This window comes from Dromaius novaehollandiae, chromosome 7, assembly GCF_036370855.1.
Source record: "Dromaius novaehollandiae isolate bDroNov1 chromosome 7, bDroNov1.hap1, whole genome shotgun sequence".
Classification (NCBI taxonomy): domain Eukaryota; kingdom Metazoa; phylum Chordata; class Aves; order Casuariiformes; family Dromaiidae; genus Dromaius; species Dromaius novaehollandiae.
Genome location: NC_088104.1, coordinates 23893313 through 23918020, shown reverse-complemented (window position 1 = coordinate 23918020; position 24708 = coordinate 23893313). Strand labels below are relative to the sequence as shown.

General features: G+C 37.9%; 2 protein-coding genes and 1 long non-coding RNA gene across 8 annotated transcripts in view; 1 reads left to right on the top strand and 2 right to left on the bottom strand.

Moving 5' to 3' along the window:
• Nucleotides 1-24708, top strand: part of METTL8 (methyltransferase 8, tRNA N3-cytidine) — a 78848-nt gene that overhangs the window by 10631 nt on the left and 43509 nt on the right. For 5 of the 6 annotated variants that reach the window (XR_010389985.1, XR_010389984.1, XM_064514941.1 and 2 more), the window contains exon 1: nt 23611-23965. The exons of the other annotated variant lie outside the window; for it this stretch is intronic. The gene's annotated coding sequence lies outside the window, so the exon portion shown is untranslated. Of the gene's footprint in view, nt 1-23610; nt 23966-24708 lie in introns of those variants that run through there. 6 annotated transcript variants of the gene reach the window in all.
• Nucleotides 1837-23605, bottom strand: DCAF17 (DDB1 and CUL4 associated factor 17). The gene is made up of 14 exons (XM_026093302.2): nt 23141-23605; nt 21839-21942; nt 20326-20416; nt 18467-18606; nt 17426-17504; nt 17157-17246; nt 15865-15972; nt 15226-15331; nt 11287-11429; nt 9858-9967; nt 6670-6757; nt 4961-5044; nt 3320-3475; nt 1837-2609 (listed from the first exon to the last, which is right to left on the bottom strand). The coding sequence occupies exons 1-14, from the start codon at nt 23318-23320 to the stop codon at nt 2415-2417; spliced, it is 1674 nt and encodes a 557-aa protein (XP_025949087.1). The 5' UTR covers nt 23321-23605; the 3' UTR covers nt 1837-2414.
• On the bottom strand, nt 5054-6663 carry LOC135328856 (uncharacterized). Its single transcript, XR_010389986.1, has 2 exons — nt 6261-6663; nt 5054-6170 (listed from the first exon to the last, which is right to left on the bottom strand). It is a non-coding gene; the product is annotated as an uncharacterized LOC135328856 (long non-coding RNA).

Here is a 24708-nt window from a genome sequence, read left to right as displayed (position 1 = left end):
TTGAAATGTTGTGGGGCTATAATAGGTACAGAAGTCAATGCAGTTGTTCACAACTTGCAAAGCATAACCATTTACTGACTCTGATTCTCTAGTATGTCCCAACCCTTTTATAAGCAGGATTAGTCATTCTGGATTCACTATTCTTTAATAGCTTTTGGAGTGCTTTAAATTAAACAGAATCACATCTGTCCTATTCCTGAATGAAAATGTCTGTGCATGACCTTCCAGGATGGAACATCTGCCATTATCTGTAGTTTAGCAACACACTGTGTATTTAGAGCAATATAATTTCTTAAACAAAGAATCTTTATCTTCTTCATCAAAGGCTGGGTTGCATTCTGGTCACTCTAAATTGCTGCATTTTTCAGCAAATGGATACTGATGTATAATTGTTGATTTAGTATACACTATCACAAGTCTGCAATGGCTTAAAAGTAACAGTTACTGGAAAAGTGAAGTAAACTCATGAAAGCATCAGCTGATCTTCATGAACTGTACGTACACTATATAACAAACAATGTTCTAATGAAGTTTTTACAATTAGAGATTTAAATGTCTTGCTCAGGGAAGAACTGCTTTAATCACCCAAACGTAAATCAGCACAAAATATCAGTACAAAAAAGTAAGTATGTCAAGAAAATAAGTCAAAAACATCAAGTGTGTGAAGGGGCTTTTTATAGACACCATTAAGTGCAAAGACCCATAACATTCCCAGCTTTATCCAAATGTGGAAGTCTGGGATACATACCCCATGTGTCTGCTTTTCGTGTTACCATTTCTATCCGAGATCTGTTTTTCAGGATTGCATGGTACTTCTGAAGAGCAGCAAAATGGTTATTGTACCCTTTTGAAAAAAATGAACTATTTAGTAGCCTCAATATTTCTGTTTCCCTCTGTCTACTCTGGCCACAAATGGAAGATTCATGATCATCTGGAAATTGGACTTTTCCTTTAGAAGGATACTTTTAGTCTCATTGGCCTATTTTCATTCAATGGCTCTTTATTAAGATTCTGATATCTGACTTTAAACAATAAATTGCTGTGTTGATAGCTATATAAAATAATTTGCATATATCAAAAATAATGGAGAGAAGATACAAGGAGTATTATGAAAACCAACTGTAAAATTTTTCCTTAAAGCACTCACTTCTGGTCATAAGTTGTTTGAAAGAGGACAGGGAAAGGAGGGAGGAGAATACACAAGCAGAGACCTGTGCCATGCCAAGAACAGGGAGGAAAAAAAAAAGGAGAGGGAAATCTTCTCTATTTTAAGTACTGATGCACTTCTTTCCTTTATTGTTGGTGTTTTGACTATCTGAGAAAAGCGGTCTTCCCCTCTGCAACCTTACTTTTCAGTTAGGCTGTAATTTTTTCCTTTTTCATAGTGAAGTAGTTTAGATTTGTCTTCACTGACATGGGTGACAGCTTCTTAGTGAAAGGAAGCTAGCTACAAATAACTAACCAATGCACACTCAAAATAGACATTTCTGCATAAATATGATCAGTTGATTAGTAAGGCCTACAGTCAAAAGGTAAGTATTTGGGTTTATTACTACATTTGTCAGATGAACAGGAGTGAGAGAGAACAAACACTGGTCCTACCTCCAACAGCTACTCAACTAAGGCCACTTGTGGCCTGTGTTTGAAAAATATTCTTTGGGACCATGAGGTCCAGACCCTGTGCTTTTTTTCCTAAAATGAAGGCTTGCATTCTGCAGAATCTGAATATACCACAGGGGACTCCCATGCATTATACAGGCTGCACTCAGTGATCAGGCTGGGTGTCTGATATCTTTGGCTCAAACTGAACAATTCCTGAACATGACAGGGGAAGAATCAGAGAATTGCTTGTTTTATTAAAAAAAAAAAAAGCAGTAAATACACATAAATTATTAATACTTCTCTTAAAGCCAAAGCAAACACAGCCAGAAAACCTGAGTTGTTTTATATGTCACGTAACAAAAAGAAGGATAGGATTCCATTTTGTCTAGGTGGTTTAATGGTAATTTTGCCATTTTCATATTATATATAAATTTTATCCTATACAGTTTTATTTACTTTAATTAACAGTCTGCATTAAAGTTGCATGGGTAAAACTAATTAAGACAGAACACAGCAGGTAGATTATCAGTAGGTCCACATCTTTCTTCTTGCTATCCAGTATTTCAATCCAGTTGCTGAACAGGAGCAGTAAATGCTATGCTCAGCAGTAATGATGAACTGGTGAATACATGAAAAGGCAATTAAGGACTACAGATAAGTATACCATGTTATACCAGAGAAAAAAGGAAATAAAACCTCTCGTAGTAGCATAAAATGCTAAGATCAAACACTGGCTGAAAAACAGGAGTTGACTAATTCAGATATATGAAGTCCTTAAACGACATCCACCCTGAAGTCTCTGTAGGTGTTGTTTATCTTAAGTAATATTCAAAAAATTTCCCTCCTTTTTTACAAGAAACTCTTTCTGTTTTTACATGGCTTGAACACTCCTCTTCTTTTGCAGTATTGCAGACCATTTGGTAAACATAACAACTGAACCTCCTGTTAGGCTTCTGTTCTATATGTAATACAATGTCTCTGTCAAAGTAAACTTCATGGCTGTAAGTCTGAAATGAGAAAAATAATTTTGATTGCAGTTAAACCCATAAAACTTTCATCAAGGGAAAAGAAACTGTAACATTGGTTACCTCCCTGATCAGATAGGAATTTTAGGTGGACAGCTGGTGTTCCAGATAAAGGACAGAATTTTAAAAGTTCAAGAGGTTTCACACTTATTTTAGGAATCTAATTTAAGTGCAATTCAGAACATCCGAGTTAAGATCCTAAGTTGCCTGTACAATCCATGATAAGAGAGGTGCCACAGGGAACAGTTCAGACCATCGAAGTTAGACACCTAAAGTTGGACTGTGTGAACACCCCATCACATCTCTCCAAACAAACAAGTAGGGAGCGCCATGCTTAATTCTATGTGTGAGTACTTCCTGTGAAGTCAGTGTGACCATTTACAAGTTCTAAAGCTAAGCTGAAGTAACTAGCCAGGGGGTGAGTATTTAAGTTGATAAATGTATCAGAAATACTAAAGATCAAAGAACATTTTGATTTCAAATCATGGAGATTTTCAGATAAATGAACTACTGTCTGATGGAATACTTAGAAATTTAAGTCATGATTACTATATTGTACAAATCTTATTCATAACACTTGGTAACACAATTTATACATCTGCTTCGAATCTGGACAAGCAATGAATGTGAAGTGATATGTAAATGGGTATGGCAATATGTTAGCATAAATAAAGTACAAGAATTCTACTCACCACATCCCAGGACTCCAGTAATGGAATACTCTTAAGTAGAATCCCACGTTCATTACAGTGAAAATCAAGATGAGCTCTTCCATCAGCTCCTATTTGAGTAACTGCTACAATGGATAACAAATCCAGTTCATCTTCGTAGTCCACAATTTTAAATGTCTTAGGAAAAACAAAACCTCAAATGTACACATCAAACATAACTTTATTTTTCCTTCTCCCTAAATTGTATAGCTCTTTAGAATTAGCAAATGAAAAGAAAATCTAGTTCTCAAGTCTTCCGGCATCATAAACTTTGCCAACCTGATACCCAGCAGGTATCTTTCCAAACACAAACTGTTCAGTGTATTGCAACAAAATTCCTTAAGATATGAAGAGAAGAAAATGATGTTCTGAACAGTCCTAATGTGCAAATACATGCATTTTATATATAACATACAGGAAATAGAAGAAAAATCACACTGGAAGTACTTTTAAGGTGACAGAAGAAAGGTATCATTTAAACTCTATGCTCTCTGCTGAAGCAAACATGTTAGAATATGGTTTAAAACTATTACCAAATAGTTTTGTGAGGATGGGCACGTTAGGGTAACTCAAGTCACAGAAACACCTATATCCTCTGGTCAGAGCTGTGTGTCTCTATCTCTCTAAACATATATAGAAACAGCAGTTCCAGAGTAACATGGACTGTTCAGAACTGAGCAGAGCACTGAGCAGAGTATATGACAGAGAAGAGTGGAGACCAAAAGCTGAATGATAACTGCCTTAATTGACTGCATCTCATTGTCATGAACCTCGTAACATACTCATTCTGCTGACTAAACAGTATATTGTTTTTCTCCTCTTTAAATTCAAGCAAGTCTTTTCTTCTATAATGGAAAAAATATCTAATAGCATCACAAATTAAGTGTAACAATAGAAGAAAAATAAAGTCTGCAGACATAGTCTATAAATTTTATTACGCTCATAAAGAGCAAATAGAAATGAACTACAGACCTTAAGGATTAGACTGGACTTCACTGTATTTCTACCATAGTTAAATCTATTTCTACAGAAACAAGAATAGAGATGACTGCCAGAAACTGATGAATTATATCTGGACTGCTTATGTATTTTCACTCTCAAGAAACAGTTATTTAAAGGAAAACATCCTCTCCTGTAATCTAATCAGAGTAATTGGGAGAGAAAAATATAGTTTAGAGACACCATTTCAACCACTAGATAAACCTAAAGCAGAGGAAAAAAAATGTTTATTTCACTAGTTCATGAAATGCTTTGGAAAACGTTTCAAAGACATGTTTGAATGGAGAGGAGAGTACTAGTTTGTCACACTAACATTTAAATTCTGTGCCACTGAAGTCACATGGAGTTATGACAGTGATTTAATCGGGCATAAGCTCAGTTCTTACAAGACAGAGATGACCCAAAGCACAAATGTCAACCAAGGAGAAAAGAGGAAAATGAGAAGAAAGAAAGGAAGTAGTTAGAAGTTAAGACGACAAAGACAGCCAAAGAAGCAGGATAAAGAATTCAAAGATTAACATAGCTAATGGTTCCAGCCATTACACTTGAAGCAAGAATGCCTTCTGGCTAGCTAAACTTCTTAAATAATCCATGATCCACTTTCACTCACTACATAAGAGTTACCTCTTGCTCTGGGTCATCATCTAGCAAGTTAAAACGTTTTTTCACCACTCGACCAGAAGCTGTTACAGTAACAGAGCTGTCCACCTTTGGAGGAAAAAAAAAAAAAAAAAAAAGAGAGTGGCTTTGAACCATAGAGTGTTATAGATTGTTAACATCTATTTGACAATGCATCTGTTTCCTGAAAATCTGCCTGATCTCATTTTACTCATGTATGGCTATGCATGGCTCTGTTGCTGCCATCTCCTCCTTATGAGGGCTCATGAATTTGGTGGCTTTAAGTAAGATATTACCACTGTCTACTCTACTTTTACTCAGAGATTCTCAGCCCTATAGAGGTGTCAAAGGTGCCAGCTGCTTAGCTGCTATAATTTTTAGAAAAACAGAAGTGGCTGAAGCCAAGATGCTGGAATGGCAATTAAAACAGCTGTGGCATCACCAGTTTGCTTCTTAAACTCTTCCAGAAGATGGGGAAAGTAGTATCTTAAACCACCACAGTTGTTTCTACTGGACATCACTAACACTGGAAACATTCAAAATTGGGGTATCAGTGTCTTAACAGAGGTCACAAGGAAAAGCTACAGCACAGACACTATTAGAACTTGTATTTCTTAGCTATTGTTCCAACAAAATATCTTTCCTAAACAAATCATAACAAAAGACACAAAGTCATTAGGTGACAAAGCTTATTCTTTCTAAGTTCAATGGAAGTTTTATTCCTAAATTGGTATAGATTATTAATACACATACTTTTCTTCTAAGGTAGTTTCAAAATTAGTATCACTGACTAGTACTCACACTATAAAGCAGTTGCTTTTGTGTAAAACTATGATTTTGTATGCTAAAACTATGATTTTGTTTGCTGAAACAAAACAACAGTTCTAGGCGCAGTCAAAAAATTTTTCCTTGCTAGTCTGCTGTTTGACCTTTTCTGTTATTTAATCCTTTGTGTGATCTTCTGTCAGAAAAGATTTCATGACACAACTGAGGTGATTTAACAGCTCACTTCTATCAAAAAGTTCAGATCATCCCCTTGCCACTTGGTCCTACCTTTCTGTACTCTTCTGACCCACTGATGATTCAGTTCTGTTCTGTTTCAGCTCCAATTCAGCTCACCAAGACAGCAGCCGAGTACTCACCTTTTTTACTGGATTATTCTTCTACTATTTTAGTGCACTAAATTGGCTCACCAAGGATTAGATGGGTGCCAGATCTGTCACAGGGGAGTGACAGGTGTACATGGTCAGAAGAATCATACTTTCCGCAGCAATGATGTGCTGTCTTTGTTGTCTTATAAACTCACCCCTAAGTTTTGGGAGACTTGAAACATTTCAGCCATTTGTATGATGACTTCACCAAAGTACCAGAGATGCACACAATTATCTCTTGGTGGCACCTTCTGTTGAAGGAAATCTGTCACCATCTTTGAGTATATTTTGAAAACATCAGTGAATATACTGTTATACTGTACACCATAATGAATTCTGAGAACTTGATAAAAGACTGAAGACTTCAGAAAGCTATCCTGAAAACGTAGTTCATTTTCCAAATTTCTTTCATATCAGCTTAATGAAAGTCCAATGAAGACAATGAATGTCTTTCAATAACCTTTGGATTAGGCCCATAAAACTCATATACACAACCCCCCTGTGTACTGCTCAAAAATCATACACTGCAATATTGGACGTTAGAAAATGCTGTTATAAACTCACACTGTTTTCTCTATTGGCCACAATCATAAAATCTTCTGCAATTTCCATTTGAGTTATATTATTTTCATCCTCCTTAATCTTCAAGACTCTGCAAAAGAAACAGAAGATACAAAATGAGTCATGTACTCCAATTCACCTGCTACAATATTCCTGTATCTTTGATTAAAAAAAATCAGATATATTAAAATATCAGAAATAAGTACATTTGAAATAAATGTAAATTATAAAAATAAATTATCTATGACATTTTAGCAGAGTGGTCCTAGAATGTTTTTCCTAACAATATGTTGTTATGTTCCTAACAGATGTTTCTACTAGAACTGCTGATCCTGACAAACTCATAAATTTTCCAGTCTCTAGGGCTTGATGACAGAGCTTTGGCCTGCAGATCTTCAAAATGCTGAATTTATGCAGTTCTGTCCAGGAACTGTCTTTCCCAATATTCTGTGACAGATACCTACTGATACTGCATAATATGCACATTTTTCAGTAAGAATATACGAATGGAACATAAGAACATAATACTGGGCCCAATAACCTGTCTCTGACAGAGATTATTTACAGACGTTTAGCAAAAGGGTATAGAATGATACATGTGCAGAACAAAAACCTCCTGTTACTCACTCTGGTTTCTTACAGTCTGTGGTTTAATGATTTCTTAAGCCAGAGATTACATCTGGACAGCTTGTTTAGTAGCCACTCACCCAAAGATCTATTCTCCAAACTTTTACATCCATTGATACTTACTTGCTCAAACCATTTTTAAACCTACTTACTATTTTTGCCTCTAAGTCATCCTCTGAGCAATGAATTTACAACTTACAATGTTGCATGAGAAAGATTTTTGTTTTTAAACTTGCTGACTGAAAATTTCATTCCTTGCTTCCAAATTACTGCCTTGTGAAAGACAGTGAATAACTGTTCCACATTCACCTTTTCAAAGTTTTATAAATCTCTATGATCAAAGCTCCATTCAGAGTAGAAATGGGGCTGAACTACAATGTTAGAATTCAGCTTTGATTTTTTGTAGGAAACTTTTGGTTTGGGCATCTTCCAAATATATTCTTCCTTTATGGAGCTTTGGCCCAACTGAAAAATCTTTGATAAAAAGGAATATAGGACAACTTAGGCTTTGGACAAAGTAGTTCTTTGGAGCAGAGTTACTCTTTGGTGTCATGTATCCAACGTCAGACAAGCATAATTTGCAGCCCCTGCACACTCACTGACATCAAATATATGTAAGTGATGTTAGTTTTTGAAAAGCAGATTTTTGAATAAGTATGCCCAACTTTAGTCTTAGAATGAATTATTTCCAAGTATAACATAATGGGAAACACTAAAAAAGGAATACTTAGGTAGGAGAAAGAAGAAAAATTAAAATTTATTTAACCTTTATCCACTGCAGGAAAGAAATAAAAAACCTTTTACAAATCTGAACTTCGGACCTCAAAGTGTAAGATCTTCTGTCTTTATGGAATTAAGGTTTCCCATTCTACTGCTGACCCATGGGACAAGCATATTCAGAGATTCTACGCTGTCATTACTAAGAGGAAAAAGACAAATGTATTTTATGAGTAGAACTAAAACCACATTTGTTTGTCACTGGTGGGATGCTCATTTAAATGAATAATGTAGTTCAAACTGACTATATATATATTTTTTATTTATTTTACTGTCAAAGACGTCAACCTTCAAAGAAAGTGAAGTAAAAACCAAGACCAGATAAATGTGCTGGGCTTCCTTCTATATTGTCTGAACACAGAAAGACAAAAGCCAGGCAATTTTACTTCTTTCTGCTGCTAATGGGGAAAAAAATAAGAAAAAAAAATTCTGAATTCTTACCCAGGTCCCTCTTGGTGTTGATTTCCTGCTTACTCTAAAAGATATACTTTAGTGATAAGACACAGAAAATACAAAACCTCAACTATAATAAACTGCTAGTGAAAAGTTGAGTATGTCACTGAGAAGTAATGGCTATCTAGGACCATAGGAAAAATTAATGGTTAATATTATGCAATATGACTTCATAATTCACCAGACTAAACCTGTATGAAAGAATTAGAAAATATACAACACTGGTTCAAAGTCCAGACTTCTAAAAGAGGTAAGGTTTCAAAAGTGGGTTTGAGTGAACTTTTGATAAAGAAAGCTGGAATTCCAAAAAACCAAAAATCCAAATTACTAGCATATAAAAGCAATAAGACATTTATTTTCACTGAAGCTTTTGTACATATGAGATTTTCAGAAGTAAAAATCATTGCCTAGATGCTACTCTTTATTAAAAAAAATCATCCAACATGTTTTTATGACAAACAGCCCTCTAAAAGTGTTCCAGCCTGAACGAGTTTCAAAATTAAACTGTAATTCCACAAATCATTCATTATGAGTAGTAAAAACTCTACAAATAGAATTTAGTAAGCTAAGTGATGCAGCAGATGTAACAGATATAACCTGTTCTTCCATAATTGTACTTAATCTCCATTGCTAAAAGTAGTCAACAAAATATGCTATTATAATTTACAAGTACACAAGGAACACGTCGAGACAGAGAGGGCCATTTTTACACAAACACACTTGAGACAACACTGAATGTTGCAGAAAATACCCTGTTTTCACATTAGAGGGGTGAGTCTTGTGAACATCTTCTGAATTATGAATTAATCATGAGTTACCCACCACTTGACTCTCAGTAATTGTCCATTTACACAACCCTATCTCATAGGAAATCCAAATTTAGGTAGTTCAGTCTTTCTGGTAGCTCAGTCTTTTTAATTCCCTAAAGATTTTCTATTAGGCTAATCAGGATAAAACTTGCACAGTTAATAACTTACTTTCTCACACACACTCATTTGCATACACTTGTGGGACAGTAAATTGGAAACTGTCCTGACTCTTGCATCATCCATGGTCCATCTCACTCTTCTATAAATCTACGCATGGGCATGTACATAATTATTTATCAGCTGTGCAAGTTCACAGAATTGTGCCAGAACAGATTTTATATGAAACTGTATACAATTTTTTCTTAATTAAAGACATTTCCCTGACCCAGCACACATCAACAACGGCAGTGCTACTGTGACCTTAGTCTAACTCTTACATAATACTCTGAAATAAAAATGCTTATTACAAGTTATCCAACTTTCTCTCTAACAAAAATTAGATTTGAGGAAAAAAAATGCTCATACTTTATCAAATTTGGTCCAACGTGGATTATTCTACCTGACATATCTGGATGGAAATATATCCAATCAGGTTCCAGTGAACAGCATTTCATATCCTGTATGCCATTTTTTGCCTGAAGAAAGAAGGGAAAGCTTAGAATATTAATATTCTGAAAGTCTCACAGGTGTAATTAAAGAGGAAGTGCTCAGCTCCTCTCCACATATATCTGAAGCGTTATAAAGATTACTGACAAACTTGACCAGAAAGGATGGCAGTGGAACAAAGATTTGGACAATTCCAATTCTCAAGGATATTCCATGGAACAAAGCTTCAACATTTTTTATTATATAATAAACAATGACTTTATACTATGATTATACCTCTCCTCCTACCTCTCCTAAAATGATGGAGCAATGAAGATTTAGCTTAGGCTCTGCAAACCCTTCAACAATTCTAGCAATTTGAGTTGTGTCAAGCCACAAGAAAAACACTTATACAAGCTTTTAGTTGTGCTTCAAACCTCAGGCTCAGCCCCTTTTGTGCAAATATTTGCGCTATGTGCAGGCCTGTGATAGTTTGTGATTTCAGCTGCTAACTGCTTAAAACCTCAAGATTTTGGTAGGTTTTTTTTTGTTGTTGGCTTCATCTGACCCTGATCATTCAAATTTTCAAATGCATGAACCCATACAAAAAAAGCTAGGTGAGAGAGGATTGCACAAGTCCCTTTGAATCAAGCTTCAGCTATGGTTGTGAAAAATCTGTTTTAAGATAAGAGAGACAGGAGGGAAATCACTGATTTGATCACGCTAGTAAGAGATTAGGACATTCACAAATGGTAAGTTTTTAGTGAAGAATCCTGAACTGACAGGCCTAGAAGCCACCTTTATTACAAAAATATCTGCAGGTCAAATGCTGACCCAAAATAAAAGCTGAAATGAACAGCTGACAAAAGAATATATGATGAATAATAATTAAAAAAAAAAAAGAACACTGGATTAAAGTGAATAATAAAATCTTTCAAAGAAGATTCAAATCAAGGATAAACCACACACATTAAGGAAACTTTTTCTGCAATTTCTTTAAACCTGAAGTGTTTCCTCAGTCATGTCATTTGGTAGGCTAACCAGTCAGAAGTGCATTAAGATGTTACCATGCAAAGAATCAAGTGCAAGAATCTGCTTAAACCTTTACTTTTATGCTGGGAGTACTGTGCTATGAAGCATTGGCAATGCTGTGACTATATTGGAATGAAGTATCAGAAGCAATACTAATTCAAAATAAAATGTTTCACACATGACTCCACCGGAGAGCAGATACAACACTGCAGGATGATCCCTATGAGAGCACCACACTGGAGAAGGACACTGATTCTTCAAGCATTATTCAGAAGGAGAGATGAGGACAAACAAGATACACATGCATTTCAGAAAAGCTGCTAACTGAATAGATTACCAAAGCCTTGTCTTTCAGAGAACAAATATGGAAGACTCCTTTATGTTTTTTCTTGTTAGGTGTGATGATGTAATGCCAAGGGTAACCTCCAATTTGAAATGCATTCTCCAGAGAAGATACTTCAAATAGCAAAGGTGGGGTATCTGCAAATATTGGGTAACGTTAACAGCATTAGTAGCAGAACATTCATCATTTCATTGATGCTTACAACTCTAAATTCCAATATAACAACTAATTCTTCAGAACTTTTGAAGACTGATCGAAACACCTAGGTAGCGATCACTTTTCTAGCACCAGCTACACCACTTTCACCTAGCATACCAGAGTATGTCTGCACTTCCCTACGGAAGGTTACTGCCTTCTCAGATCTTCATGCTGAACTTCTCTTCTGAGGTCTTTGACTTATGTCTTCCACATAATTTGGGTAAGCCAAGACTTAGTAAACATGATTAAAACTAATCCAGCTCATTTGAATGAAAGAGGAGAAGGGATATTCACATGAACAGATCAAACAACTTATCTAAAGGGTCTAAAGGGAAAAGAAATGATAAACAGCTGGAAACAGGCTAACAGTGGCAATCTCTTCAAAAGCTGTCTTGGTTGCAAGTGAAAAAGAATATGAGACCAAACATTACATGTCATTACTTGCATGGGAATTCACACATATATAGGAAATACATTAGAAGAAATTAACAGAATTAACTGCAGAAAGATGTCTGAATCTGAGTACTCCTTCCCTTTTTGCCTAATGCAACAAACAGCATGGATCATAATCAATGAAATCTGCAGTGGAGTTCATAAAAAAAATTAAGGAATTTTTGTAATTAATGGCAAAAGCAATCTGTTTCTCCTTTCTGTTCAAATGGGAAAAATACAGAGGTAATGTGCCATTCCTACAAATCTTTTGTGTACTAAATGAGAAGCATCTTTGAACAAAATCAACTCCACAGAGCTTTACAACTTTTACCAACTAGCTAAATAAATATAATTTCTGCAGCTGCTATAACTGAGTCAATTATAGACCAAAAAAATCAGGTCTTTTTAACAGTGCAGAGAAGTGCTGCCAAAAAAAAAAAAAAAAAAAAAAAAGGCAAAATGTGGAAAAAATCTGCAATTACAAGAGGCATTTAAACAGGCAGAATATAAATACCCAAGCTGAAGTACTGTATGGAGGACAGGGTTCTCATCTGGTCTTCTGTGTTTGCTAGAATTAAGTCTGACTTTAATTTTATGTCTTCTAGAGATTAAACTTACAGTCATACTTTTCCTAGGAGCTTGACTTAATATTACTTATGGAGCAGCCTGTATCACTCTGTGAAGTATCCTGAACTTTCCTGAAGGTTTCATCCAGTTTTGACTCGTTCTTGTCCTGCTTATTCTATATAATTAACCAGACCCTAACTGATGATGTTAAGGTGTCACACGACATCAGAACTTATTTTACATAGTGCTTCTCTCTTTTACCTTCATTCTTATTTCTAAGATTTTAGCCAGTTAGATTGAAACAAATCAGTTTGCCCACTGAAAAGTCTTTTCTGAGCTGGAATATGTCTGTCTTCTAGTTCTCTTTTGGACTAACACATAGGAAATGAAAGACTATGCAAGATGTAACAAAGTATGGTTTATGAAAAACGAAGTATCTGCAGAAAATTTGGAGAACACTGAGGATGAAAGCATTAGCAAAGAATCTACAGTTGTTAAAATTGGTCAGAAAATGAAAAATGAATCAGGCAATTCTGTTAACATTTCAGCCCATGGGCTTTTTCTTTTTAAATAAAGAATATATAGTAAGGACCCTCAAAAATTCTGGTGTATGGACTAAATGATGGATTTTAAATACATTTCAATGATACATCAATCATTACATAGTACAGGCTGATCAAAAGATACGTCTTTCTTTTTATACTCATTTGACAAAGATTTGCAAGGTCATAGCCAGCTAAACCACTGTGATAGCCACAACTCTGCTGCCAAAATTCCCTCTTTCCTGTTATGTGTCACTTGCTCTTGTTGCTCAACAGGTCATTTAATACTGTCATTATTCCTAAGTCCGTAGCAATGCCAGTTTTCAATCTGCAATTGAGCCTCTCTGTTCATTTCCTTAAAACTCTCCAGTCTCATCTAAACATAAAGCCAAGCTGCTCCTGGCAGTACTAACTTGCATTTGTTCTAAATGTGAAAAAGTGAGCAAAATATGTTCCTCTTCATTTTTTATGAAACCCCTCAATCTTTTAATAATAACTCAAATAAAATTTTAAGTTATTGACCTTTCAGAAAGTGACATAATGAAAATTTATAGGTACCTTTTCCATTCTTTCGACTGTGACCAAAATCAAAGTCAGCAATACTTGAAATTCCTTACCGGTCAATAGCTGCTTGGGAACCTAAATGTTTTGATCTCTACACATTTCCTCTTGGCTACCTATCACACCATAAAAACAGCACCATAATAACTGGCACCTTTTCTAGCAATTTCTGTAGAGAGGCTAGGACTAAATAAGCAGGAAAACTACAAACAGTTAAATTACAGTAAGTGCAAGCTTAAACTCTGCAACTTTTAAAAACTCCCTCACTGAAGGGGTTATGTTATATTGAATATTCAGTCAGCCATCTCATTCTTAAAAGAAAACAGCTCAAAAACCACAGGAATGCAACTATCGGAAAACAGCAGCTACAGAAAATGTTTGTCATTAAGTTCAAAACTTCCTAGCTACAAATTCTTCAATACAATTCAAGATCAAAAACATTTTTCCCCAATACTTTGATTTTAATCTCAAGTCTAAAAATTACAATGATCCAAAAGACATGAAAAAATACCAGGTATCAGTTGCCTTTTAAAGCTGCCATAGCATGTTTTCCACAGGGCCCCTAACACTAAATTGTGGTTTAGCAGACTGAGACAGAGAAGAAAACGCATAGAAATATCCCTTTGCAGAACCTTAGACACAGATCATAGCACCCTCTCACTTTGTTTTGACAAAGAATTGCATAATAACTAAAAGCATTAGCTATCTAAGTCTGTATTTTATGTACCCTCAGTTTAATGTAAATCTAGTTTGGTTTGTCAGCTATTACCTGACTCTGCGAACACAAAGATCAAAATCATTTTTTACGTGGACATTTGCTTGTAAAAGCCATTTAATACAGAAACTTCCAAGGATAAAACAAAACAAAACAAAAAAAACCCACATGCATGATATTGGTGAAACCTACTATTTATCGAAGCACGTAAGTGTGAATTTGCAAGAGTTTATTTTTAAAGGAAAAAAGTTTCACACAGAGTCTCAGGCTTTGGTCAGTCATTAAGATTCTTAGCACCAAATTCTAAATCTCAAATACACCAACAAAAATGAGTGTTTGGTTTCAGAGAAATTAAAGTCAGTATATAATGGAGAACATTCATAAGTTGATGGTTTGAGGCATAAGAACTGTTGTCAGAGATTATCTCTTCTCAAGAATTAAATTTACTGAACCTGGCATACTTCCAACAACTAGAATGATCAAAATGCAACTTGGACAAATTATATTCAGTCTCCTTGAATTCCTTTTGCAGGTTAGATTAGATAAAACAGTGCATCTCATGTCTTGTGCTTATGTACCACATATTTTTTTCTGGATGTTACATTAACAGCTGTCCTAGTCCTCCCTCTCCTCCCAGAGCAGCTGTGTCTCAGGAACAAGCAAGGGGATTCTGCTTCATGCAATGCTTATAAAGTTTTTCGAATAGCTTAGTTTCTGTTCCAATTTTCTAGGCAAGTCCTATTTAATTATAATTAGAAGTAAAGCAAAGCACATTTTTATTATAATGTAAAACCAGAGGTAGAGTCACAGAACAATATAATTAAGAGTACAATAATTTTGATGCTCCTTCTTGGTGTGAAATAGTCATAAATAAACCGTATAAGCCACCAGTCACGATAACACAAAGATCATAAATACCTGTTATTTTAATGTTACACGGAAGACCAAACGGATACTCTCCTACAATTCCCACTTGACCATTCCAGTTGAATTCATATCCCAAATCAAATGGCTCTTCCATGAACTATAATAATGCAGAACAATTTAGTTTTATTGAAGCATATTTACTTACTGTTCAGTTTTACTGCTCCATTGTTACTGCATTCTTTATCTCACTAAATTTCCTCTTGAAGTTTTATTTTTGAATTAATACCAGCTTTTTACTGGAAAAATATAAACTCAATAGTCTCACTGCAGTTCTGTTTCAAGTCAAAAAAAATCTTCCATGCCCATCAGTTTCTAACCTTAACACTTTCTCCTGTAACTACAGAGTAGGTGAGTAAAGACCAGCACATCCTGCTTTGGTATTTATATGGGTACTCTGTAGAGGTATTTAAGTGCCCCTCCAACTCTGTTCCTCTTACATTTTGCCACCTGTGACTGGTGCTGGGTAGAACTTTCTGATAATGCATCCATTTGCATCTTCAGACTGTAAATATATTTAGGCAAGAATACTATCCCTTGACACATTCCCCATGTACCTATGTGGACATGAATATTAATGACCCGTTGCCCCAAAATAGCGTGAGCTGTATGAAAAATTTCATGTTTCATTACCTTTTCAGAGATGGCCTGGAAGTTATAGAGCCTGACCAGACCCATACTATACATTACAATCAGGACTCCATTAGAAACAGCAACATCTGTTAAACTATTACCAAATATCTGGAGAAAGGAAAAGAAAAATATTCTATTAGGGAAGAAATAATTGAGAGGTAATGCAAAATACTGAGATTATTTTCTTAATTTTACAATCGCTTTCATTTTTTGACTATGACCAAAACTGATGACCAGCGTTTTAGTGGAGGAAGGCTTTTATAGCTCGTCTATGTTCTACTGAGTTTCTGTAATACTTTGCACTGCAGTAACACCTAAGGTTAGATTAATCATACCCTGTAAGCACATTCATTCTCTAATTAATTTGCAGTATGTCTCCAAATCATGTTACCCAGTTATTACAATACATGAATAGATGATATTACCCAGCATCCCACAGGAAGTCAATAGCAAAGCTAACAGTTCAATCTAAAAATACTGATTTCACATCTTCTGTTCTTTCTTCATCACCAGGGGAAAATACAAGTCTAATCATGGCTCTATGACTGTGCGCAGCTGTAATAAAATTACATTATCCAGCTGTCAGAATACAGGATCCTCTGCTGAATCCAAATTAGACACACGCATGAGAGGCTGACTACCCCTTTTAATGATTATGCAGTGTTCATTTTTACTAGTGCTTAACACATCTCCAGTGAAAAAAACCCAACAAAGCAATTCTCAATATTTAATGAATAACACATGAAGATGGTAGAGTTCTTTTTAAAAGAAGTTTGGAAGAGCAGAGTTTTCATTTCTTAAATGGAATTATTATGCAGAAATGTAATTAAAACAGGGTTAAAGGATACAAAACAAACAAAAAGCTGAAATATTCCTAAATCCTAACACTATCAACAATCTTGTGATCAGTTAGGTCTTGAAAGATAAAAATATACTCCTGAAGCCCTCATATTTTATTTAGTCTTATGCCTCTTTCTCAATACATTTGTTAGCTTAGGTACTGGTATCTTCCAAACCCAAAGGCTAACAGAATTCATACAGAACTTACGGACTATTACTAGACGTAGATACAGAAGCATATCTATCTTTCTTATATAATTTCTGATTTGGCCATCTGAATTAAGAATCCCCCCCGCCATCAGACACAAAAAGAACATTACTGCTCATTAACATTTCAGGACACTATGCCTTTTTAAGCTTATGAATGACCTATGCAATACTGGGACACTCGCCTAAGCTATACCCATCATACAATACAATAAAGAGCATGATTAGCAGAGGAATTAACTTACCTTTTTGTTTATTTCTAGCATTCCAACAAATGAAAGAGGTAAAACTTGGAATACAGCAAGATAGAACAATACAGACTGTTGGATGCCTGCCTGGGAAGGAACAACAACACTAAATACAGTTGTTATACTTTAGGCATTTATTAATGGTAGACTATCTTCATCTTCTAGCATAATAACAAAGCACAGTATCTCTATATCTCTGTACCTCTAAATTTTTTGATTAATATTGTAAACATTTAACAATAACAGATTTTTTTCAACAAACCTACCTGCCGTGCTGCTGCAGGGAGCTTATTCTGAGCTGACTTTATAATCATTACCTCTTGAGGAGTATCCCAACTCAGGTACCTATTTGTGATAGGACGGAAGCCCAAATCTTAGTCTTTGTAAAACCATCTATTAATAAATACAGCATTTCACATAAAATGTAATCGGTTAGAACTAGGCAGATGCCAGTGTCCAGGCAAACTCTGTTCAGTATCTGATTTGGGATAAGTGCCCACGATGTTCAGTGTCTGCAATTACGCAAAAGCAATGGAACTACATACCAGAAACGGCTTATTCCATACATGATTGCGAGAAAACTTCTGAATATATTAGCTGTTGTAATTTTTCTCCTTGCTTTCATAAATTGCTGGGTTTTTTTTAAACCTTCAGCCTAAGAGGAGATCATTTCTTCTGAGAACTGAAAAAAACCCTATGAAGTTTACCAGAAGCAGTAACTGCTCTGCTTTTAAAGAGCAAAATGGATACCCTACGGAGAAGAATGCTCCTAAGTTAAAAACTACTTACTTCTAAACTGTTAACAAACTTTCCTATGTTTTATGAAGTTTTCTTTACAGCTCTAAAAGGTCCTCTCCTGGTATGTTGTTACTGCAATACTAAAGGCTGTAAAACTGTCAGAGGAAGCCAATAGTCACCTAGTTTTTTTTTCTCCTTCCTTTTTTTTTTCCTCCTTCCTCTAATCTGGAGGAGTGTTCTGAAGGTAAGGTATTTCCATAGTATTCAATCACTGTCTACTCTGAAGAATCTGTGAAAAAGAGTGAACCTTGCTGAGGAATTTGGGGTTTCACCCTTTTCCTGACCTGTACTTGAGGCAAATTTCCACCAATAAAAATTTATTTTTCTGGTCCACTGGTCAGACAACATAAACGTTGCCCTTCCAAAGGAATATATTATCAACAACATTAAACGTTCTGAATGCACAGAAATTGAATAGCTTAATATATTGCAAAATAAGATTTCCTTTCTCCAGCATCCTATAGTAGGATACTAATAATTGTTAGTTATATAAAGTCAAAGGTTAATACCTGAATTTGCAACAGGAACCAGCAAGATATACTTTTTCCAGTATTTCTCCACTGTCAGCAGAAAGACGCAGAAGCCAGTTCTGAGCTGTTAAGACTACAAGGGAAGATTTATAGTCTGACAGACTTGGTAGTGTCTCCCCCTACATAACAAAAGTTTATCAGAAAAAAGTTTATACCAGGACCATACATAACATTTTAACACAATAACAAGAAAACAAAGTTGAACACACATTTCTCAAAAACTAAAGGTGGAAAGGAGCCTGCTAATCACGTCAGGATCTCTAAGCTCATGTCTGTGCTAAAATCAGCTGACTACCACAAAACATCTGTCATCACATTTTTTGCAAGGCAGTTACATTTTTTAGAAAAGATATCTTTTAAAATTTCCTTTCCTTGCACGAATAATTAGAAGTATAACTGCTTATGGATCTAACTGATATCAGTCTTCATGAGAAAATTCTCTATGTAAGTATCACAGAATAACTCACTCAACAGTAACTGCCCTGGCTGGGCAGCTTGTTCTGGAATGAAATTGAGTGAATTCTAGAATAGTTGCAGAGGATGGTATTCCCCTTGCTTATTTTCAGGCACCTAAACTATGGGACTAATATTCTTAGGCTCCGTTGATAGTGCATGTGAGGAAAACTCCTCAAGACAGGGGATTAGACTCCTATTCCAAATCATGCTCTGGGGTGTTGTCTATATACAGAGGCTAAGGAGAGCAACCTCTTAACTTATGCACTCAAATTAGACTTCTAAAACTAAGCTGTGTAAGTACCCATAGGAGTATGCATAAAGATCTTACGAAATATTCACATTGTATTAGAACTATTACTTATTTCAGAATAGCTATGCCAGACAATTTATCCTATGAAGACTTAGGCTTAGAAGAATTAATTGCTTGGTATCACATGTGTCAAAACCAAATCTGCAGATGGGAAAAAGACTGTCAGACTGAAGTCGAATGGATGATCAAGTTGAAAAACTCTGTTCATCCCTATTGCAACTGGGACTAACAGATACTGAAATTGCACAATATTACTGCATCATAGGCACTACAAAGAACAACACAGAAATACTACAGATTTCCCATTTGCATTTTTTTATTTCTCTTTCCTTAAATATTCCACACTACATCCCAGCAGGGTGTTATCAAATGCAAAATGTTATAGTTTAGAATTTCACTAGACGAATTAAAACAAACAGAACAGCCCATGAATGAGAAATAATTTTCCTTCTTCTCTCTACGCCACTCAACTGAAAATGGATAAATGAATTTTGTCAAACTTTTCCTAAAATTCACCTTTGCTTGAGACAAAGCAGAACAAGCAATAGTGTTGCAGCCATGGCTGTCTATGAACAGAAGAGAAGAAAGGAGGGAAATGATATAATCTGTTAGCTAGAACAGCTTTTGCAGAGTTGCTTCAATGGGTCTTCATAAAATAGTTTATCTGCTTTTTCTATGTCAAAGGGTCTGGTAAAAGCTAAAACTCCTATCTACAGCTCTTGCTAATTCAAAAATAAATAAAAGAACAAAACAGAATTCATGCTGTAAGGAATTAGAATTGAGTTGCACAAGCACAAGGCACTGTTTTTAAAATCTTCCACAAAACATCATGTAAAAGCATGCAAATATGCTGTTAAGAAATTCAGAGAAGTGAAACATGTATCAGCAGGAGAGTATACTGCTAAATATTCAATCAAAATAAATAAGCACACATTGCAAACCTTAAATGACCTAACTCCACTAAATTGTTGAAAAATAATTCACAGGGAGAGAATGCTCTATTCTAAATTCGTTTTACTGGAAGATACTAATTTGCATTTGCAGAACAATTCTCTAGTAAAAGTAATCTTACCAGCGGGCATTCCAATAATAAAGCATCTTCTATTTTTTCTGATTTAGGAGACTTCGGCTTTTGGTAAAGTATTCTTGGCTCTTGTGCAATGCTGGAGGAAAATGATTACTAATCATTAGTCTACTTTACAAACTACTTTTTGTCAACAGGTCATTTCATACACTTCTATAAATCTCCTCTTCAGGCAGGTCACAAGTCTAAACAGCTCATTTTTATTTTTGTAAGTATCACCCAAAATTGCTCTGAAAATATGGCATAATAATGGTTAGTATAAAGTCATATTTAAAAGCTAAACTTTTCACACAAGTGTTTTAATAAAAGACTTCAGAGTAACATTCTTACTTTAGTGCTATGTATATAAAAAGAATAATATTCCAGAACTTCAGGATCATTCTGGAATCTTCCCCTCAAGTTCTTCCAATGTTGCCTTTCATAGTATAAAAACATGGCATCATGTGCAAGTATTTAAAAAAAATTACTGGTAGAATAAAAGCTTCATAGCATACACAGTTTCCCCCTTAGGGAGAAGATGAGACAAAGATAAATCTAAAAGATATTACACAAGTTAATGCAGTGCTGGAAAGCATTCAGACAGTGTAGGAGCAAAGCATGGGTAAGCCTTATATAGATTTAGAGCTCTGCTGTAAGTGATAAGACACTATTGGCTTTGTACCATTTCTTTTGGGTCTGATCCTTCTTGATAACACTTGCATAAATCTAAATTAAGTTAATTATCTCTCAGTGGTTTACACTGATGGAGTATTTTGTCTTTTGCATATTGTCTTATATTGTCTCAATACAGTTCTGACCACAACTTCTTCAGCAACACAGTTCTCTCAGTCCCTGCTTCTTGCCTCACTAGAGACAGGGACAAGAATGGGTTTGAGCAGGACTTCCCATCCGTTACCCTGCGCTGCGCTGCCCCCCAAGCTATGCCTCTGCAGCCGTTTGTGGGACAGGGGAGGGCAACAGATCAGAGAACTGGTTTGCAAATGAGACACAGTAACAAAGATCTGCAAGTACTCTGCAAGCTGCACCTTTAAGTGAACAATAATTGACTTTAATGTAGGATTTATAGACAATGCACCAACCTTGCTACATAGGCCAATTTTGTGACACATTCTTTAGTACTTGGATAGTTACTTGATCACAAAGGAGGGAACCGCTGTTCAGTCTGCCTTTTAGTGGAAAACTCTAAAATGCCGATCATCTGAAACTCCTATTAAAGTGTTCTGAAAGCTGATGTCATGCAGCATGAATAAAATAAGGCTTTTCTTCACCAGAAAACACCATGGTGCTTCTGTTGTTGCAAAACAGTTTTCGTATTAAAGAACAAAAGCATCTGAATGTAATTTAACATAGATTTATGCATCTGGTTATTTTCTGGTTCACATGAGTAAATTCACCTCAACTCATAGGGGCTATTTGGATGAGTAAAGTTAGCCACATGTCTAGGTCAGAATCTCAGTGTCAAACTATAAGCCCAGGTAACTTTTAGTTGTAAGTTTATTACCTGCTAATACAGCACTGGTAATTGTCAAAGTAAATTCTTCCTCTTTCATAAGCAATAGGAGATGCAGAATGAGTTGTCCAAACATTCTTGAATTTAGTACTTTCCTGAAACAGATAACGACTGTAACAGTGAAGGCTTTATAACAAACCATGCTTTTGGAAAATATTTCACTTGACTCCTGCATCTTAATAACTTACTTTAGTTGAACTTATGCTGTTGAATACATAAGGAAATTTTTTTAAAAACACATTAAAAGAGCATTTTGCCATTAACTTACCTGCAATAAAATTAAAGCTGGTAACTGAATTTTAATGGCAACTTTTAAAATTAAGGACAAAATTCTCCATCATGTAAATAAGCATATAATTCTCTTATATGTGTAACTTACGAACTTTACTGAACACTTGGCCTCATTCTGCTGTTGGTGTTTTGTGTGAAAGGTAAAAAGGGTGTTTACAGAGTTATTTGCAAGAAGATCCTGAAACGTTAATGGGATAAACTACTCACAAAGATAAACGTTACTTGTGTTCATTAGAGAAATCAAGACCTCTGCACCAACAACAAAGGTTCCCATCCTAGAAAAACAGTATTTGTGTAAGCCAGAAACGCATGGAGTTTTATTTCAATAAGCCTGTGCCTGCGTGCATGAGGATCTAGTTGTGTAAGCGGGCCTCACACTTCAGCTGACTTGTAATAGATGTGTTTTCAGATAAAATGCAATTGTTCAGATAAAATGCAATTGCTATCTTCAATTCACTTCTGCATGTTCACTTTCAACGTGCTTCTATCAATTACTGCTCGGGTGCAGTAATCATTTGGATACAAAATGCAATTAAGTTTACAGTTGGTTTAATTTCAATGTTTATGTAACAGACTTCACTGTCACCTTAGGCATATGTTTATCTTAAGACACTTGCTAGTTTTCTTTGTTGTGAAAAGCACGCTGGACTTCATCCAAGTTTGATATGGATGCTGCCCCCCAGAAATATGAATTTATTATTAAGCCACCTTAGGGGAGGAAGTCCAAGTGACGTAGAAACTCAGAAAGACTATTTCTAAGGTGAATGCTAGCTTTATAAACGCTTCTGGTGTTTCTCCCGTGTAGTACTCTACACTGCTGGGCCTGAGTTTCATGAAATTAATGTCACCACTTCTAACTCTCCTCAGCACAGTTCCAGCTTTGCTCCCCAACTCCCCTCGGTCAGCGCGACCCGGCTTTCTGCAGCGCCTACGCTGCGGGCGGCAGCTCTGAGCGGCCGCACCGACGGCGCAGCCGGCGCTGGGGCACGTCCCGCGCTTTACCTGACACATGATCCTCCTGAGGAGCCCCATGCTCGCTCTGTGGGCGACGCCAGCGTCTCTCGCGTAAAACCCGTGAGCCCTCCGGCTCAGGAGCCGGCAGACGTTGCGGGCCTCCGCCGCGCTGCCGGCGCCTGGGGGCACCCGCCCGCCTCCGCGGCCGCGCGCCACCCCCCGGCTCATTTCTGGCCGGCGCGGAGGCGCCGTTGCGCGGGCAGCGTCCCCTCCTGCGCCGGGTCCGGCTCCTGCTGCGGCTCGCGCGCCCCAGGCCCGCCAAGCGCAAAGGGGCGCGAGCGCCCCCCTCCCGCCGACGCCGCCTGAGGGCGCCCCGCCGCGGCCGCCCGCCCCCGCTCCCGCTCCCGCTCCCGCCGCCCCTCCGAGAAGCGCCGCGCCCCAACGCCGCGCGCCTCCCGCCGCCTCCAGCGGCCGCAGCCAGTACGCAGCTGCGCCGCGGCCGCCTCCCGCGGCCCGCCTCCCCCGCGGCCCGCCGGGTACGGTAGTCTTCCCGGAGCGCCCGGGCCGCGTGTCCCGCTCCGCCCCGGGGCCGGGCCGGCGGGGGCGGCGCCGCGGCCGCGTGGCTGCCCGCGGGCCGGCAGCGCGGGGGGCGGGCCGGCGTGGCCGCGGCGGTTTTGTTACGGCTTTGGCGGCGGCGACGCGCCGTCACGAGGCTGGGGCGAGAGGAAGGTCCGCTGCGTGAAGGGCTGCGAGGGCGCCCCGCGGGGCTGCCCCTCACCCGGGCGCCGCGCCGCGGTGCCGCTCTTCGGCCCTCGCTCCCTGAAGGGGCGGCTGAAGGAACACAGCGCGCGCTGGCACGTGAAACGTCTACGTGTGAGTACTTTACCTCGGGTTTGTTCCGCAAAAGCGGGACGTTACCAAGTGCTAGTTGTCAGGGATTGCTGAGCTGTTCTTTTTTCAGACTTAAGTGGGATTTAATTCCTCGCTTGTTCTCACTTCTTTCCGATGACAAGTGCGGCGCCCCAGCCGCGCGGGGCACCTGGCACCGCGGCGGGGCGGGGCGGGGCGCGGCGCGGCCTCCCGCGGTGCCGAGGGGCGGGCGAGGGGCGGCGCCGCGTGGCCGTTGGGTCGCGGCCGTTGGGCGGCGCCGGGGCGTTCGCGGCGCGGCGGAGCGGGACGGCGGCGGTTCCCGTGTGGGCGCGGGGGAGGCGCGGGCCGTACCGCGTGTCAGAAAGCCGCGCTGTCTCTCCGCGGGTGATGCTTTTGTGTAAAACCCTGAATTTCTAGTGACCAATGCTGTCGAGCCGTACAGTTGCGGCATCAGCCAGTAGGGATTCTGGATGCTGTGGGGTCAGGCTGAACGTAAACGGACGTGCGCGTGGGATTTTAAATAATTTACTTTAAATTATTTAGGTCTCTTCACGTTCAAGGTCTCAACAGCAGTTCCTTGAGATGCATGATGCTTTGTATTTTTAGAGCTACATCACGAAAGTTGTCACCATCACTGACAGCACTTGCCAGCAGAGAAACTGAGCACTGAATGCAAAACACTGGTCCCCTTCCCCGCCGGTGGCGAGGCTCTCGGGTGGGCTGCTGCGGGAGCTGCCCATGCGTGA